We start from the raw sequence: 16,780 nt of genomic DNA, 5'->3' as shown, positions 1-16,780 counted from the left end.
AAATGCCACGATCATGCCCCAGCTACTCTTACTGGAGTGCAGCTCCCTGCACAGGCCCTGCCTGGAACAGATACTGACGGGGGAGCACATGGCCAGTTCAGAGTTTTATTCAAGTAGGGAAAGTGTGGGGGGGAAGCGTGGGAGAACCATGTCCCCAACCCCAGATCTCTCTCCCGCTGGCTGAGGGGTGGTTCACGTCTCTGTTCCATGCAGCCCCTAAGCACTTCCCTCCCTGGGAGGGGGGGGGGCGGGTAGGACCTCCCAGACCCACGCTGGATGATGACCCGGCCTAGTGGCCTCTCACTGCTTGGGGGTCACTTGCTGTCGGAGGTAGAGATCGCGGATCTCACAGAGGCTGCTGCTCACACTGCTGAGGGCCTTGGCAATGATGCGTAGGATAGAGGCAGTTTCCCTGCGACTTTCCGTGTACTCCCTGCGGAAGGCTCGCATCTCCTGCACCAGCTGTTCATTGGACTGGAGAATCCGCTTCTCCACAGGGCTGAGATGGCCACTCTCCAGCCCCCCCTCCTGCAGTGCTACAGTTATAGGGGTCACGCTTTCACTTGCATTACAGTCATTCAGGTGCTCTGCCTCTTGGTCAAAGATAATACTTGTGAAATCCGTGCCCAGGGGCTCCTGCTGCCCTCCCAGCTCGCTGATGGCGAGTTCAGTTTGCGAGGGATTCTGCGGGCTCCGGCTCCAGCCTTCACATGGATCGTCCGGCACATGGCCAGCACTCCTGAGGAGCCGCCTCTCTCCTCCCCGCGTCACTTGTTGATGGACAGCCTCAGTGGAAGGCGTATGGAATGGTTCTGGCTTCACATCCACTGGCTCCTCCTTTACTGGCTCCTCCTTCACACCCGTCCCTGGCAAAGAGGATAGATCAGATCAGACTGGAAAGAGAAAGCAGGCAGCAGGCCAGAACCAGGGTCACCAACAGAGGGCGGCTTCCGACCTGGACATGGGCCACCAGGGAAAATACAGCCTGTGCTTTGGCTCTGGATAGCCAGGGTTACATTTGAACCCCACCCCTACCAAAGCAAGACCAGAAAAATCTTCTTTCTCCCACTCTCCTCCAACAGGAGGGCCGGGGGTCAGCCACAGCACCGTCTTCCAGTCTCAGCTACCATTAAATAAGGGGGGTAGCCATGTTAGTCTGGATATGTAAAAAGCAACAAAGAGTCCCGTGGCACCTTATTTTTTCATTAAATAAGGGTTTCCAGTCCTCCCCATTGCAAGGAAAGTCATATCCCAGGCCTGCCCCCTCTCTGCCAATTTCACCCCATGCCAGGGCTGGCAGCATTGCATAGTGAAGCCATCTAGGCTATGTGGACAAGGACATACACATAGTGAATTTAATTTTTCCCCTCATTCCAATTTTAGTATCTAGTACATAAACTCCCTTGTGAAGAAGCTAGAGGTGCCACCCACTCCCCTCCCATACACGACACAAAAACTTGAGCCATTTAACAGCAATGTCCTGGGTGGATCAAGAAAACTACTAAACCGCAAAGAGATTAGCTGAGGATCATATACAATGGGCTACCATGGGTGCAAGCCTCCAGTAATGGAGATACCACAGAAGAGACTATTCCCCCTTCTCTCCCACTAGTAGTTGTGGAAGGTGGTTGTGGTGGGAGGGGCACTCTGGTAAAGGGGTGGGTTAACGGTAGTAGTGGAAGGCTGGTACCGAAGGGGACAGAGGTAGACTACACTGTGTGGTTTGTGGCTAGGATAAGGTATGTGCTTGCAGATGGATAAGCAGGGATTGGTACATACTGTTTGTTAGGTGGCTTAACTTCATTTCCTTGTTTTTGTGTCAGGTATGTTGTGTGTGTAGCAACCTTAACTGCTTACCAGCAGAGCTGTGTGTATGAATTTCCTAACATTTTTTAAGTGGTGTTGTGGGAGTGGAGGGTTACAGACAAAGGGGGATGGAAGCTGTGGCATAGCCAGGTGGAGGGAACAGGGGGAGCGATCAAAAAAAAGGCACCACCCACTGCGGTGCTTTTACTGTCGGGGTGGTGCTTTTACTCACCCAGCAGCGCTCCGGGTCTTCGGTGGCACCTCAGCAGCAGGACCTTCACTTGCTCCGCAGGTCTTCAGCGGCATTTCCTTCACTGCCACCGAAGACACCCGGGGCAAGTGAAGACCCACTGCCAAAGTGCTGCCAAAGACCTGGAGAGCCGCTGGGTGAGTAAAAATTAAAAAGGCGCCAAGATGCTCAGTGGTGTTGGGGGTGGGGGTGGCCGATGCCCTGCTCCCACCCAGCCACGCTACTGAATGGAGGAGAAACTAGAGCAGATGATATGGATGTTTGAAGTACAGCTGCTGAGAGAGAATACATTTTAAATCATTCAGCAGCTGCACATGAGCCCTTCTCAGCTGTAGGACAGAATCTGACAGGAAAAACGTCATGGGGTCAGTCAATCTAGTCTGGGTGCACTGTGCACAAGCTTTCAGTTATAACGTGAACAAACAGCTAAAACTGTCATAGACTATCAGGGTTGGAAGGGACCTTAGGAGGTCATCTAGTCCAACCACCTGCTCAAAGCAGGACCAATTACCAACGAAATCATCCCAGCCAGGGCTTTGTCAAGCCTGACCTTAAAAACCTCTAAGAAAGGAGATTTCACCACTCCCCTAGGTAACCCCATTCCAGTGCTTCACCACTCTCTGAGTGAAAAAGTGTTTTCCTAATATTCAACCTAAACTTCCCGCATTGCAACTTGAGACCATTACTCCTTGTTCTGTCATCAGGTACCACTGAGAACAGTCTAGATCCATCCTCTTTGGGACCCCCTTTCAGGTAGTTGAAAGCAGCTATCAAATCCCCCTCATTCTTCTCTTCTGCAGATTAAACAATCCCAGTTCCCCCAGTTTCTCCTCGTAAGTCATGAGCTCCAGCCCCCTAATCATTTTTGTCGCCCTCCGCTGGACTCTTTCCAATTTTTCCACATCCTTCTTGTAGTGTGGGGCCCAAAACTGGACACTGTACTCCAGATGAGGCCTCACCAATGTCGAATAGAGGGGAATGATCACATCCCTTGATCTGCTGGCAATGCCCCTACTTATACAGCCCAAAATGCCGTTAGCCTTCTTGGCAACAAGGGCACACTGCTGACTCATATCCAGCTTCTCCTCCACTGTAACCCCTAGGTCCTTTTCTGCGAACTGCTTCCTAGCCATTCGATCCCTAGTCTGTAACAGTGAATGGGATTCTTCCTTCCTAAGTGCAGGACTCCTAAGTGTGTCCTTTCAACACACCTCCATATTCCACGCTGCATCAGCTGTACCCACAACCTACCCCTCTACATTTTGTGGAACCAGACAGGGTTTATTGAAGAGACAGCATCAACAAAGTACCAAGGAAAAATTTCAGCCAAGAGCCCGAAAAAAAATTCCTAAAATATTTTGAGAGAGAAAAACCCACCACAGCATGACAAAGAACATTCTGGTGGCCTGAAAGTGACTCCACGTGAGCTGTCACACCAATGGCCCACCTGCTTTTCCAGGAGGGGGAAAAACCCTCACAAACCTGTAACCCCCAAAACAGGAACGTGATCCCATTTTAGAATGTAACCTCAACAATGGAGCTTGACCTGAAAGCACCCTTTGAATGCCCTTCACAAGTGTCAGCTAATTAAGGCCCCATTCTTGCAAGTGTTCACTAACATGGAGTCCTATGTTAAGCCCTCATCAAATCAATGGGCTTACGCGGGGTCTGTGCGAAAAGACTGCAGAATGGCTGCCTAAGATCTCAGAGAGGTAGGGAGGCAGCTACCCCATGTCACAGAAAGGCAGAGAGCAGAGAAGTTAAGTGACTTGCCCAAGGCCAGAGAAGCAGTAAGGTGCTGTGGAGCCAGCTGTAGAGCCAAATTCAGTGCTGGTGTAAACACACCATTCCACTGGCACTGTTCCTGCCAATGCTGAATTTGGCCCATGAGTTACTGTATATGCTCCTCTGCATCTAAGCACTAATAAAGTTATTGCAGAAAACTGTGGTGTCTGGATGGGTTTGTCTGACATGGGGCCAAGTGGCATTTCTGAAAGAAGTTGCCAGTTCTCATCATCCACAGCCCTTTGGCATTGCCAGCCCTGCAGAGGCCAGAATGGGAAGAGATTTTTCCATGTTAAGGACAAACCCAAAGCTACACATGCAGAGGAAAGGAGGCCAGGTGAGGTCACTTACCCCTTCATAAGGGAGGGGTAAGGATATTTTAACCCAAGCAAGAGGAATACATCAGAGCAGGGTTGGCTCAGAAAACATCAGAGTGCTAAAAGGAAGGGGGGCTAACTGACATCTTAGTGAGCAGTTCTGTATTCAAGAGCTGTGTGGGGCAGTCTGGCATCCCAGCTCCTCAGAACCGCACATTATTGGTGACATGCAAGGGGCTACTTAGAGCACAGATTCGCTGAAGATCTGGGAGGAACTGAGGAATTATTAGACTGGAGAAAAAGCAAGTTTTCCAGAGAGGAAAGGAGCATAACCCAGCCAATCGCTGCTCGGCCAAGTTCCCTTCCCTAGGAAGCAACGGGGGCAGGGCAGGGTGTTGCCAGATAAGCTCAGGACCCCAGCACAGGCACCGACTTTCCAAAGTGCTGGGGGTGCTTGACCCCTAGCTCTGTCCCAGGCCCCACACCCACTCCATCCCTTCCCCCCAGGCCCCACTTCTTCCCACCCCTGCTCCACCCAGTTCCAACCCCCCGGCACACCGTGTCCTCACTCCTCCCACTCCCTCTCAGTCTCCTGCACAGCACAAAACATCTGTTCATGGTGGGTGGGAGGCACTGGGAGATGCGGGGAGCTGATAGTGGGGCTGCCGGTGGGTGCTCATGCACTTCATTGACTTCCCTGCTCACCCTCCCACCCACTGGTGCCAGGGACTCAGCCGTGACTCCTAACCGCTTGCCTCCAATCTCCTGCTCCTGCCCTTCAATATGCAGATGTGCATGGCCTCTCAGATGATAAAAAGCCATCTTAACCCCAACTCCCCACAAATTACTGCCCCACCCCCTTATTGAGAGCATGGTGCTACAGCCACTGTCTGAAACTCCTTCCTAATTCCATTCAGTGCCCTCTCAAGCCAGCATCTGCCCCCTGCATTGTCCTGAAATGGCTCCTGCACGGTCTCGAACAGCCATTTCCTGGCCCGATTTCGGGGCTGGTGCCTTCGTGGCCCATTGGCTGCCTTTGACACAATCAACCCATCTCTTCTAAAACAAATCCTGTCAGCCCAGGGCTTTCATGAGCTAGTCCCTTTCTGGTTCTCCTAGAACCTCTCAGATTGCTCCATCAGTGCACTCCCTTCTCCATCTGTCCTTATGCCTACCCCCCTAGGGCTCCACCCTGGCCTTGTCTCCAATGATCTCAGCTGCAAATGTGGCTTTGCCTACTATCTCTAGGCTGCTAACAGAGACAAGTGGGTGAAGGAATATCCTTCATTGGACCAAATACTGTTGGTGAGAGAGACAAGCATTCGGGCCACACAGAGCTCTTTTTCAGGCCTGGGAACAGTATTTTGAGCATCATAGCTAAGGGCAAGGTAGAACACACTGTTTAGCTTAAGTAGTTAACACAATGGTAAGGGACAGTTCAAGGTGAAGTGGCCCATTAACACCCCTGCAGTCAGAGAACAAAAAAAAAAAAGGGGGGGGGGAGGGGGATTAGTGGGTTACAGATTGTTGTAATAAACCATAAATCCAGTGTCTGTATTAAGGCCATGCCTATACTACCACTTATGTCAGCAAAACTGATGTCACTCAAGGGTGTGAATATTCCACCCCCAAGTGACATAAATTATACCAGCATAAGCACTAGTGTGCACAGCACTATGTCAGTGGGAGACCTTCTCGTGCCGACAGAGCTACTGCCGCTCGTTGGGAGTGGGTTATGTCGACAGGAGAGCTATAGGGAGACCTTACAGCAGTGCCACTGCAGCGGTAGAGCTGCACCGCTGTAGGCTATGTCTACACTTCAGAGTTTGAGTCCATGACTGTTAGCATCTAGCACAGTTATGAATAGAAGCTCCCAATCTTGTCTTTTGACCGTGTTGTACAGGGTTTCCTTTGAGAATGAGGACTGAGAGATCAGCTATAGAGAGTTGCTTTGTGAAGTGTTCACCCACAAGGGGTATAGTATTTTTGTCTCATTTTTCTGCGTGCATTCATTCCAGCATGTAGCGATTATCTCATTTCTCCTACGTAGTTGTTACTGGAGCATTTAGTGTCCTGGGTGAGGTACACCATATATTATGATAGGCATGGGTAGCACCCATGGATCCTAAAAGGTGTGCTGTGGGGGGTATTGATCATAAGTAGCTGTGGAGATATGGCTGCAGGTTTTGCATCTGCTGTTACAGCAGGGTCAGATGCCACTTTGAGCAGGTGTGTCCTGGACTGTGGGGAGCTTGCTTCTGCTGAGGAGCTGATAACTCACAGACCTACCTTGACTCCAAACATCTCCCTCTGATTCACAGACTCCAAGCCCAGAAGGGACCATTGTGATCATCTGGTTTATGGCCTGCGTGATACAGGAAATCAGAACTTCCCCCAAACAATTAGTGAAGCAGCTCTTTAAGAAAAAACGCCCATCTTAATTTAAAAATGGTCAGTGATTGAGATTCCACCATGCCCCTTGTTCCAATGCTTAATTTACCAGTTACCCTCACTGTTACATTTACACCTTATTTCCAGTCCGCATTTGTCTAACCACAAGTTCCAGCTGTTGGATCATGCTAGACCTTCCTCTGCTAGACTGAAGAGTCCATTTTAAAATATTTTTCCCCATGTAGGTATTTACAGACAGTGATCAAGTCACCCTTTGGTGTTCTCTTTGTTAAGCTAAATGGACTGGGCTCCTTGATTTTATCACTATAAGGTTTGTTTCTAATCCTTTAATCATTCTCCCGGATCCTCTCTGAACCTTCTTCAATTTATCAGCATCCTCAGAATCATGGAAGGATCATAGAAGAATCAGCTTGGAAGAGACCTCAGGAGGTCATCTAGTACAAACCCCTGCCCAAAGCAGGACTAATACCAACTAAATAATCCCAGCCAGGGCTTTGTCAAGCTGGGCCTTAAAAACCACTAAGGAAAGAGATTTTACCACCTCCCTAGGTAACCCATTCCAGTGCTTCTCCACCCTCCTAGTGAAATAGTGTTTCCTAATATCCAGCCTACACCTCCCCCATCAATAACCATATCCTCCTTGGAGTGCCTCCTCAAAGCTCCCCAGCCATAATGCAGACACAAAACAGCCACGCAGACATAAGAACATAAGAATGGCCACACTGCGTCAGACCAAAGGTTCATCTGGCCCAGTATCCTGTCTTCTGACAGTGGCCAATGCCAGGTGCCTCAGAGGGAATGAACAGAACAGGTAATCATCGAGTGATCCATCCCGTCACCCATGCCCAGCTTCTGGCAAACAGAGGCTACGGACACCATCCCTCCCCATCCTGGCTAATAGCCATTGATGGATCTATCTTCCATGAACTTATCTAGTTCTTTTTTGAACCCTGTTATTGTCTTGGCCTTCACAACATCCTCTGGCAAAGAGTTCCACAGGGCGACTGTGCATTAAGTGAAGAAATACCCCTTTGTGTTTGTTTTAAATCTGCTGCCTAATAATTTCATTGGGAGACTCCTAGGTATTGTGTTATGAGAAGGAGTAAGTAAATACGGAAGTATTATTTCTCCACACCAGTCATGATTTTATAGACCTCTATTATATCCCCCTTTATTCATCTCTTTTCTAAACTGAAGAGTCCCATTCTCATTAATCTCTTCACATATGGAAGCCATTCCATACCCCTAATCATTTTTGTTGCCCTTTTCGGAACGTTTTCCAATTCCAATGTATCTTTTTTGAGATGTGGTGACAACATCTGTATGCTGTATTCAAGATGTGGGCATACTGTGGATTTACATAGAGACAATATGATATTTTCTGTTTTATTACCTATCCCTTTCTTAAAGTCTGTTCACTTTTTTGACTGCAGCTGCACATTGAGTGGATGTTTTCAGGGAACTATCCACAATGACTCTAGGATTTCTTTCTTGAGTGGTAACAGCTAATTTAGACCCCATCATGTATGTATAGTTGGGATTATGTTTTCCAATGTGCATTACTTTGCATTTATCAACATTGAATTTCATATGCCATTTTGTTGCCCAGTCACCCAGTTTTGAAAGATCCTTTTGTAACTCCTCGCAGTCTGCCTGGGACTTAACTATCTTGAGTAGTTTTCTATCATCTGCAAATTTTGCCACCTCCCTGTTTACCCTTTTTTCCAGATCATTTATGAATATGTTGAATAGGACTGGTCCCAGAACTGACCCCTGGGGTACACCACTATTTATCTCTCTCCATTCTGAAAAGTGACCTTTTATTCCTACCCTTTGATTCCTATATTTTAACCAGTTACCCATCCAGGAGAGGACCTTTCCTCTTAGCCCATGACAGCTTACTTTGCTTATGAGCCTTTTGTGAGGGACCTTGTCAAAGGTTTTCTGAAAATCTAAGTACACTGTATCCACTGGATCCCTTCTCCACATGCTTGTTGGCCCCCTCAAAGAATTCTACGAGATTGCGGAGGCATGATTTCCCTTTACAAAAACCATGCTGACTCTTCACCAACAAATTATGTTAATCTATGTGTCTGACAATTGTGTTCTTTACTAGCCCAGTACTCAGGTCAGCCTTACTGGCCTGTAATTGCCAGAATCTACTCTGGAGCCCTTTTTAAAAATTGGCTTTACATTATCTATCCTTCTGTCATTTGGAACAGAAGCTGATTTAAATGATAGGTTAAAACCCAGTTACTAGTTCTGCAATTTCACATTTGAGTTCCTTCAGAACTCTTGGGTGAATACCATCTGGGCCTGGTGACGTACAGCCACGCTCTTACAACTACTGATTAGCTAAGAATTGAGCACACAACTAGTCTGTCCCAAGACATCAAAATATTTCTGTTCCCCTATCCTTGCTTCATGCACCTGTTATGCCTGGCTGTTGAGAATGTAAGATCCTTGGGGCAGGCACTGCCACTTACTATGGGTTTGTACAGCTCATGGGGTCCTGGTCTGGTTGAGGCCATATGCATTAACACAATATAAGCATTAGGCAACAACCTCAATGGGAAACTGTAGACATAGATGATGTGGGGTGAGGGTGGTATGTTACATACTTGGACTTTAGCATCTCATACTGTGGTTCACTGAACCTATCTCACAGCTGGGTCAAATTGTTTGGCCAGAAGCACTCTCATTTGTAACAGAAAGTGGCTGAAGGACTGCAGACAAAGGGGATCACTGGGTAGGGAGAAGGCGCCTGCTGTGGCATTAGAGGGAGCAGCATTAGTTGTCCTTTTAACATCTCCATTACTGACCAGGAAGGAGTGGGAATGATACATCTAACTATACCAGTTTGGGAAGCGCTGCGTAGAATAACTGAATATCAGGGTTGGAAGAGATCTCAGGAGGTCATCTAGTCCAACCCTGTGCTCAAAGCAGGAGCAACACCAACTAAATCATCCCAGCCATCGCTCTGTCAAGCCAGGCCTTAAAAACCTCTAAGGATGGAGATTCCACCACCTTCCTAGGTAACCCATTCCAGTGCTTCACCACCCTCCTAGCAAACAGTGTTTCCTAATAGCCAACCTAGACCTCCCCCACTGCAACTTGAGATCATTGCTTCTTGTTGCATCACCTGCCACCACTGAGAACAGCCTAGCTTTATCCTCTTTGGAACCCCCTCGTCAGGTAGCTGAAGGCTGCTATCAAATCGCCCCTCACTCTTCTCTCCTGAGGACTAAATAAGCCCAGTTCCCTCAGCCTCTTCTCATAAGTCATGTGCCCCATCCCCCTAATCATTTTTGTTGCCCTCCGCTGGACTCTCTCCAATTTGTCCACATCCTTTCTGTAGTGAGGGGCCCAAAACTGGACACAATACTCCAGGTGTGGCTTCATGAGTGCCAAATAGAGGGGAATAATCACTTCCCCTCCCCTTGATCTGCAGGAAATGTTCCTATGAATACAGCCCAATATGCTGTTGGCCTTCTTGGCAACAAGGGCACACTGCTGACTCATATCCAGCTTCTCATCCACTGTAATCCCCAAGTCCTTTTCTGCAGAACTGCTGCTTAGCCAGTCGTTCCCCAGCCTGTAATCGTGCATGGGATTCTTCCTTCTTAAGCGCAGGACTCTGCACTCGTCCTTGTTGAACCGCATCAGATTTTTTTTTGGCCCAATCCTCCAATTTGTCTAGGTCATTCTGGACCCTATCCCTACCCTCCATCGTATCTACTCCCCTCCCCAGTTTAGTGTCATCCGCAAACTTGCTAAGAGTGCAATTCATCCCATCATCCAGATCATTAATAAAGATGTTGAACAAAACTGGCCCAAGACTGACCCTTGGGGCACTCCACTTGATACTGGCTGCCAACTAAACAGCAAACTATTGATCAGAACCCGTTGAGCTCGACAATCTAGCCAGCTTTCTAGCTACCTTATTGTCCATTCATCCAGCCCATATTTCTTGAACTTGCTGGCAAGAATACTGTGGGACACTGTATCAAAAGCTTTGCTAAAGTCAAGATACCAGGGAGGACACAGGAGAGATTCAGAGGCTCTTGCTGAAGCTAAAAATAAAAGAGCAAAACTGCAATAGCTTAAAAAATTTAAATAAATAAATAAAAATCTGAGTGCAATGGAGGGAAGAGAACCTGAAAGAAAGTACTCATGGGGAGGGAGAAATCTGAGAAGGAGCAGTGCTACAAGAGCCAGAGGAAGTAGTGGGAATAGCAAGACAGATACGAGTTTGCAGAGTGATATGGCAACAAAGCAGTGTGGCACTGGGCAGCAGCTGTTGAGGTATCATGTTCCCAAGCATGGAAGCAAGGCCCTCCCACAGCTGTGTGCCAGCCACACCTAGATCACCGTGTTCTGTTCTGGTGCCTTTTAGAAGCAAAGATTTGCTAAGGCATAGTACAGCTAATCAGGAAATCTGCTTCTATTCCTAGCACTGCCAGACTCTTTGTGTGAGCTTGGACAAGTCAGTTCACCTCCCATGCCTGAATTCTCCCCTCTAAAATGGCCACAATACTGTGCTGTGATAGAGGCTTAATCCACTGATGTTGGAGGTGCTCTGATATTATGATAAGCGCCATAAACTATAAACAATACCAGAAAGATACTGACCAAACACAGAAACTGCACCCAAGCTCTATCAAATGCACAGCTAGGGTGGGGCCCAAAGGAGAGACTGAGTGTCTACATGTCAAGCTTCTGTGCTAAAAAACAGATTGGAGCCACCATGGGCTGAGGGGCTAGCCCCCCAAGGACCCACCTAACGTCTCAGACGGGTATGTGCGAGGGCAGCTAGGGGCTCATGCTATAGCAGATATCCTTCATTTTTAGCACACTCCCTTGATCAGAGCTACTGTTAGCATGTCTTCTCAAACCAGGAATCCCCCTCTCGACCCCCGCGGGGAAGCGTAGCTACCCGGTCTCTTGTAACATGGCCTCTCTGCTAAAGGATTTGCTAAAAAGCCCCAGGACCTCGCAGTTCTTGTGTGATCTGCTCTCCGGGGTGCTGGGCGCAGGGACAGGCCGCCGGCTTTGCCAGGCTGCATCACGCAGCTATTCCAAACTCGAGCAATCTCAAGGTTACATCTCGCCAACCACGACCCCACGGGTTACACACTCTTGGGCATTAGAGACCTGCCCTGGAACTGCCCTCCAGGCTGGCACCCCACAGACAAGCTGCTGCCGTGCGGCTGGGGGAGGGCCAGCCCCGGGGGTTACCCCCCACTAGCCAGCAGCAGGCGCGGGCTAGGCGGGCAGGGAAGGAAGCCGGGGAGCCCCCCGACCCACGCAGGGCAGCGGATCTCCGCGAGCGCTCAGGGGCTACCCCTCCAGGGCCGGGCTACAGCTGGGGCAGCCAGGGAAGCGGCCCCGGGCCAGGCAGCGCCGGGGGGGGACAGGGCCCGGCTCAGGGGCGCTGGCGCGGCCGGGCCTTCTTCACTCACCCTGCGGCGCGGGCACCTCGCCGGAGCCGGGCGCGCGTCCAGCGGGCACACGCCGTGCAAGCCCATTGCGGGCCGAGCTCGGGCTCGCGGGCTCGGCGCCGCGGGGCACGGGTAGCCGCGGACGTCGGGCGGCGCCTGGCGCTCCTGGCGGTGCGGTGATCTTGTCGTTGCCCGGCGGCGCAGGCCGCGCCAGCGGTTCTTCACCTCGCCGATGTCGCGCTGGTTGCGGCGCCGCGTTGATCTTGTTGGTGATGCGCCACCAGATCTTGCTTCTCGTAGGCTGTCACGTTGTGGACTGGCCCCGAACAGCAGCTGCTCGTAGCGCGCACCTCGCTCATCAGGATGTCGATCTCCTGCAGCGTGAAGTTGGCTTGCGCTTGGGGATGCCGCGCCGGCCGCCCTGGCCCCGGCCCGGCCCCGGCCCGGCCATGCTGCTCGCCGCTGCGCCCGCAGCCCGCGCCTCATGGCTCCGCGGGGGCCTGGAGCCGCCCATGCCGCGCGCGGACCCGGCGCGGAGCTGGCAGCCGCGGGACTGGCGGGAGCCGGCCTTTGTCTGCGGCCGGGTGGGAGCGGAGCGGGGCGCGGGCCGGGGAAGCGGCTCCTGCGCGGCGCCGCCGCCCCCTGCTGGAGCCTGCGGCCCGGCAGGCAGCGGGACAAAGCCCGGGGGGGGGGCCTGGGCCCCCCAGGCCCTAGCCGGCCTTGGGCACCAACTTCTGCCCGACTGCTGCCTGTTGGGCCCCAGGGGCTCGCTGGGGCTGCGTCAGGGGAGAGGAAAGTGCTGGGCTGGGGGTTGTCCAGTGCCTGGACACAGAGCCAAGAAACCAGCCCCGGACTAAGGGACATGGAGCTTGTGGCTATCCTGTGGTCTTCAGGCGGGGTCAGCCTGTGTCCTGTGCTGCCCCCAGAAAACCCAGCTCCGCCAGGGCACTGTGTGATCCAGGGCTGGTGGGATGTCCGGCCGGCTGGTGGGATGTCCGGCCAGCTGCTCAGTGCCAGCCCCAGTGGGCTCTCCAGACTTGCCTTATGGGACAACTTGTGGCCCCACTTTGCAGCTAGGGACCCTGAGCCCAAAGAGTCCAGGCCAAACTTGTCAAAAGGGGCCTCTGGTGCAGGTAGCGGGTACCTTGTTTTCAGGCTGAATTTTGTAGCTTGGTTGAGTGCCTCCAGCTACAGTGCAGGTCAGCAGCTCAATGAATCAGACCCAAGGGATCTCAAGTTGGCCACCTAAAATTTGAGGCACCCAACACTGGCTGCCATTTTTGAAAATATGGACCTTTGTGAGATGCCTAAAGCCATGCAGTGAATTAGTATCCATCCAATTACGACACAGTTTGTTCCAGGCTGCCAGTCCCATGCTTAATCCAGAATGTCCTGTAGGCAGGTTGCTCAACTTCTTGGAGCCTCTGCCTTTCTGTCTGTGAAATGAGGATCATGCTCCTTACTCAACCCACATAGCAAGTAACAGACATGTAGGCCACTTGTCACGACTTGAACTGCTGAGTAGGGCCTAGGAATTATTGTGGGGCGGGTCTCTGGCTTGTGCTGTCCAGGAGGACAGATTAGATGATCATAATGGACTGTGGGGTGGGGTGTTGCATTAGGAGATTACCTGGCTGACTAGGATTGGAATGGTGGATCTGTCTGGTGTTATGAAGTGTGTTGATTTTAGAGTATGGCGGGCTTAAAGATGTACATGTTGAACTCATGCATTTACCTTTTTAACTCTATTTTATAGGAAATAACAGCTGGATGATTTTGTTCTTTGTTAGTTCACAGTAATACTGGAGATGAATTCCTGAGAGAGAGAGAGAGAGAGAGAGAGTTTTATCATCTGATGCTGATTTGTTCTGGTGATTTGTTGTATTGTTTGCATTTTTGGAGGGAGAAAGTTAAGGTTGGGTGAGTGGTGTAGGTTGGGTTATGCACAGGGCCAGAGGGTCTCAGCACAGACGCTCTAGGTCTGTGCCCGGGGCCCCAGCCCTTGGAGCTGTGATTTAAAAAAAAAAACAAGAGTCTGATGTAAGGTAAGTTTCTAGCTCATCGTTTCAAAGAAAACCTTGAAAATATGAGCAGTGTGTAGCTAACGTACAATTCCTGACGGAGTCTGTCATAGCCTGGAGCAGTAGCTGTCAGAGAGGTGAATTGCCTCACACATGTCAACAGGCTTTTAGCTGAAAGACCCCCCTGCCCTCCTCCCCTTCCAGGAGCTCTGCCAATACCAGCCCGGCACAGGGCTGTGTCTGGAGCCCAGTCCACCTACATCAGTTACTGGGATAAGTGTTGGAGACCCTCTGCCGTCACACCTGTCTCCCTGGAGGTGGGGAGTGGGGGGAAGGAAGGGGACACCTGCTGCAATTCCTCCTGCTCCTGAGGAGATAGGAGGCCTGCTGCATTCCTGGGAAGAAGAGTGGGGCCCCACATTGCTGTACCTGCCTCTCTGGAAGGGTCACCCTGCTGCCAGCACTCATCTTTCTGGATGAGGACCCTGATGCAGGGTTGAGCTGCAGGGGCTTCGTGTCTTGGGGTGCCTAACAGTATTCCCTCTAATTTTTCCCAAGCATATGTAGAATGAATTTTGTTATGTGCACCAATATGGAGGTGATGTGTCACACATCACCTCCATATTGGTGCACATAACAAAATTCATGTGGCAGGGGTGGGGCTGAGGGGTTTGGCATGTAGGAGGGGGCTCAAGGCTGGGGTAGAGGTTTGGGGTACAGGGGGAGGACATAAGAACATAACATAAGAAGGGCCGTACCGGGTCAGACCAAAGGTCCATCTAGCCCAGTATCTGTCTACCGACAGTGGCCAATGCCAGGTCCCCAGAGGGAGTGAACCTAACAGGCAATAATCAAGTGATCTCTCTCCTGCCATCCATCTCCATCCTCCGATGAACAGAGGCTAGGGCCACCATTCTTTACCCTTTCTGGCTAATAGCCATTTATGGACTTAACCACTACGAATTTATCCAATTCTCTTTTAAATGCTGTTATAGTCCCAGCCATCACAACCTCCTCAGGTAAGGAGTTCCACAAGTTGACTGTGTGCTGCTTGAAGAAGAACTTCCTTTTATTTGTTTTAAACCTGCTGCCTATTAATTTCATTTGGTGACCCTAGTTCTTGTATTATGGGAATAAGTAAATAACTTTTCCTTATCCACTTTCTCCACATCACTCATGACTTTAATAACCTCTATCATATCCCCCCTTAGTCTCCCTCTTTTCCAAGCTGCAGAGGCCTAGCCTCTTTAAACTTTCTTCATATGGGACCTCTCCAAACCCCTAATCATTTTAGTTGCCATTTCTGAACCTTTTCTAGTGCCAGTATACTTTTGGGAGGTAGGAAACCACATCTGTACACAGTATTCGAGATGTGGGTGTACCATGGATTATATAAGGGCAAATAATATATTCTCAGTCTTATTCTCTATCCCTTTTTAATTATTCCTAACATCCTGTTTGCTTTTTTAACTGCCTCTGCACACTGCATGGACATCTTCAGAAGAACTGTCCATGATGATTCCAAGATCTTTTTTTTGACTCGTTGTAGCTAAATTAGCCCCCATCATATTGTATGTATAGTTGGGTTATTTTTTCCAATGTCATTACTTTACATTTATCCACATTAAATTTCATTTGCCATTTTATTGCCCAATCACTTAGTTTTGTGAGGTCTTTTTGAAGTTCTTCACAGTCTGCTTTGGTCTTAACTATCTTGAGCAGTTTAGTATCATGTGCAAACTTTGCCACCTCACTGTTTACCCCTTTCTCTAGATCATTTATGAATACATTGAATAGGAGGACTGCAGCTGGGGGTGTGGGCTCTGGGGTGGGGCTATGGATGAGGAGTTTGGGGTGCAGGCTGCCCCAGGGCTACAGCGGGGAGAGAGGACTCCCTCTAGTTCTCTCTCACCGCAGCAGCACCTGGGCTGTGTGGGCAGAGGCACCTCTTCCCACTGCAGCGTCTCTGGGGCTGGAGCCATGGGATAGGTGCCTCTCCCCCAGCCACCACAAGTCTGGGCCGCAGCTGGGGCCAAGAGAGGAGCGCTTCTCTCCCAGCCACCCCTGGTCCAGGCTGGGGTTGGGCTGGGTTGGGACCTCTCCCCCTGGCTGCAGCAGGTCAGGGGCTGGGGGAGAGGCGTCTCTCCCCACTGTAGCTCTGAGCGCCTCTGTGGTGCTTAATAGGCTGCTGCATGGTTGTGCAGCTTAGAGGGAACTTAGGTGCCTAAGGACCTGGATTGCCGTAGGCCAGCCCAGAGAAGGCAGTGGTGAAAGAGCCAGAGGAGAACTGGCAGGGTCGGTTAACTTAATGCCAAGCTCTTCAAGCTTTGGTTGGTGTGTCCAGAGTGACCCCCCCCTTGGACTCCACTTCCTAAAGCTCCTTTTCATGCATTTCTTGTGGAGATGAAATAAACAAAGGACCAGCTTCTCTCCAGCTAACCCCCCTTACAGCTGCCCTAGCTGGCAGACAGGCATGACCTCTGGCCAGGCTGACTGTGTCTCAGGGACACCTTTCCCCCCAACTGTCAGCATTCCTGCAGGGGACAGCAGCAGGGCAGTGAATCTCTCCTTCCCTCCCCGGGAGCATGTCCATCCTGGGGGTTGTTGCCAGGCCTACTCTGAGGACTGTGAGCTCAGATATGGGCACACTCCTGGATCAGCTGGAAGGCTCTGGGTTTCTGCCATCCTCCTAAGTGTCAAGACTTCCCCAACCCTGAGCAGCTGCCTCCAGTGCACCCTACCACAAGC

The 16,780-nt window shown here is 50.6% G+C and overlaps 1 protein-coding gene across 2 annotated transcripts; it reads right to left on the bottom strand.

The window, feature by feature from the left end:
* Positions 1-91: 91 nt before the first annotated feature.
* On the bottom strand, positions 92-12,091 carry LOC116816049 (uncharacterized). 2 transcript variants are annotated; one of them, XR_012655726.1, is made up of 2 exons: positions 12,033-12,091; positions 92-866 (listed from the first exon to the last, which is right to left on the bottom strand). XR_012655726.1 is itself a non-coding variant. In XM_075064979.1 (2 exons), exons 1-2 carry the CDS (start codon positions 6,509-6,511, stop codon positions 301-303), a joined length of 630 nt encoding a protein of 209 aa, XP_074921080.1. In that variant the 5' UTR covers positions 6,512-6,893; the 3' UTR covers positions 92-300. The 2 variants fall into 2 exon arrangements, 1 of the variants encoding a protein (XP_074921080.1); XM_075064979.1 differs by lacking the exon at positions 12,033-12,091 and adding an exon at positions 6,448-6,893.
* Between the last annotated feature and the right edge of the window lie 4,689 nt (positions 12,092-16,780).

Source organism: Chelonoidis abingdonii, chromosome 4 (genome assembly GCF_003597395.2).
Source record: "Chelonoidis abingdonii isolate Lonesome George chromosome 4, CheloAbing_2.0, whole genome shotgun sequence".
Taxonomy (NCBI): Eukaryota; Metazoa; Chordata; order Testudines; family Testudinidae; genus Chelonoidis; species Chelonoidis abingdonii.
This window is presented reverse-complemented; position numbering and strand designations above follow the sequence as displayed.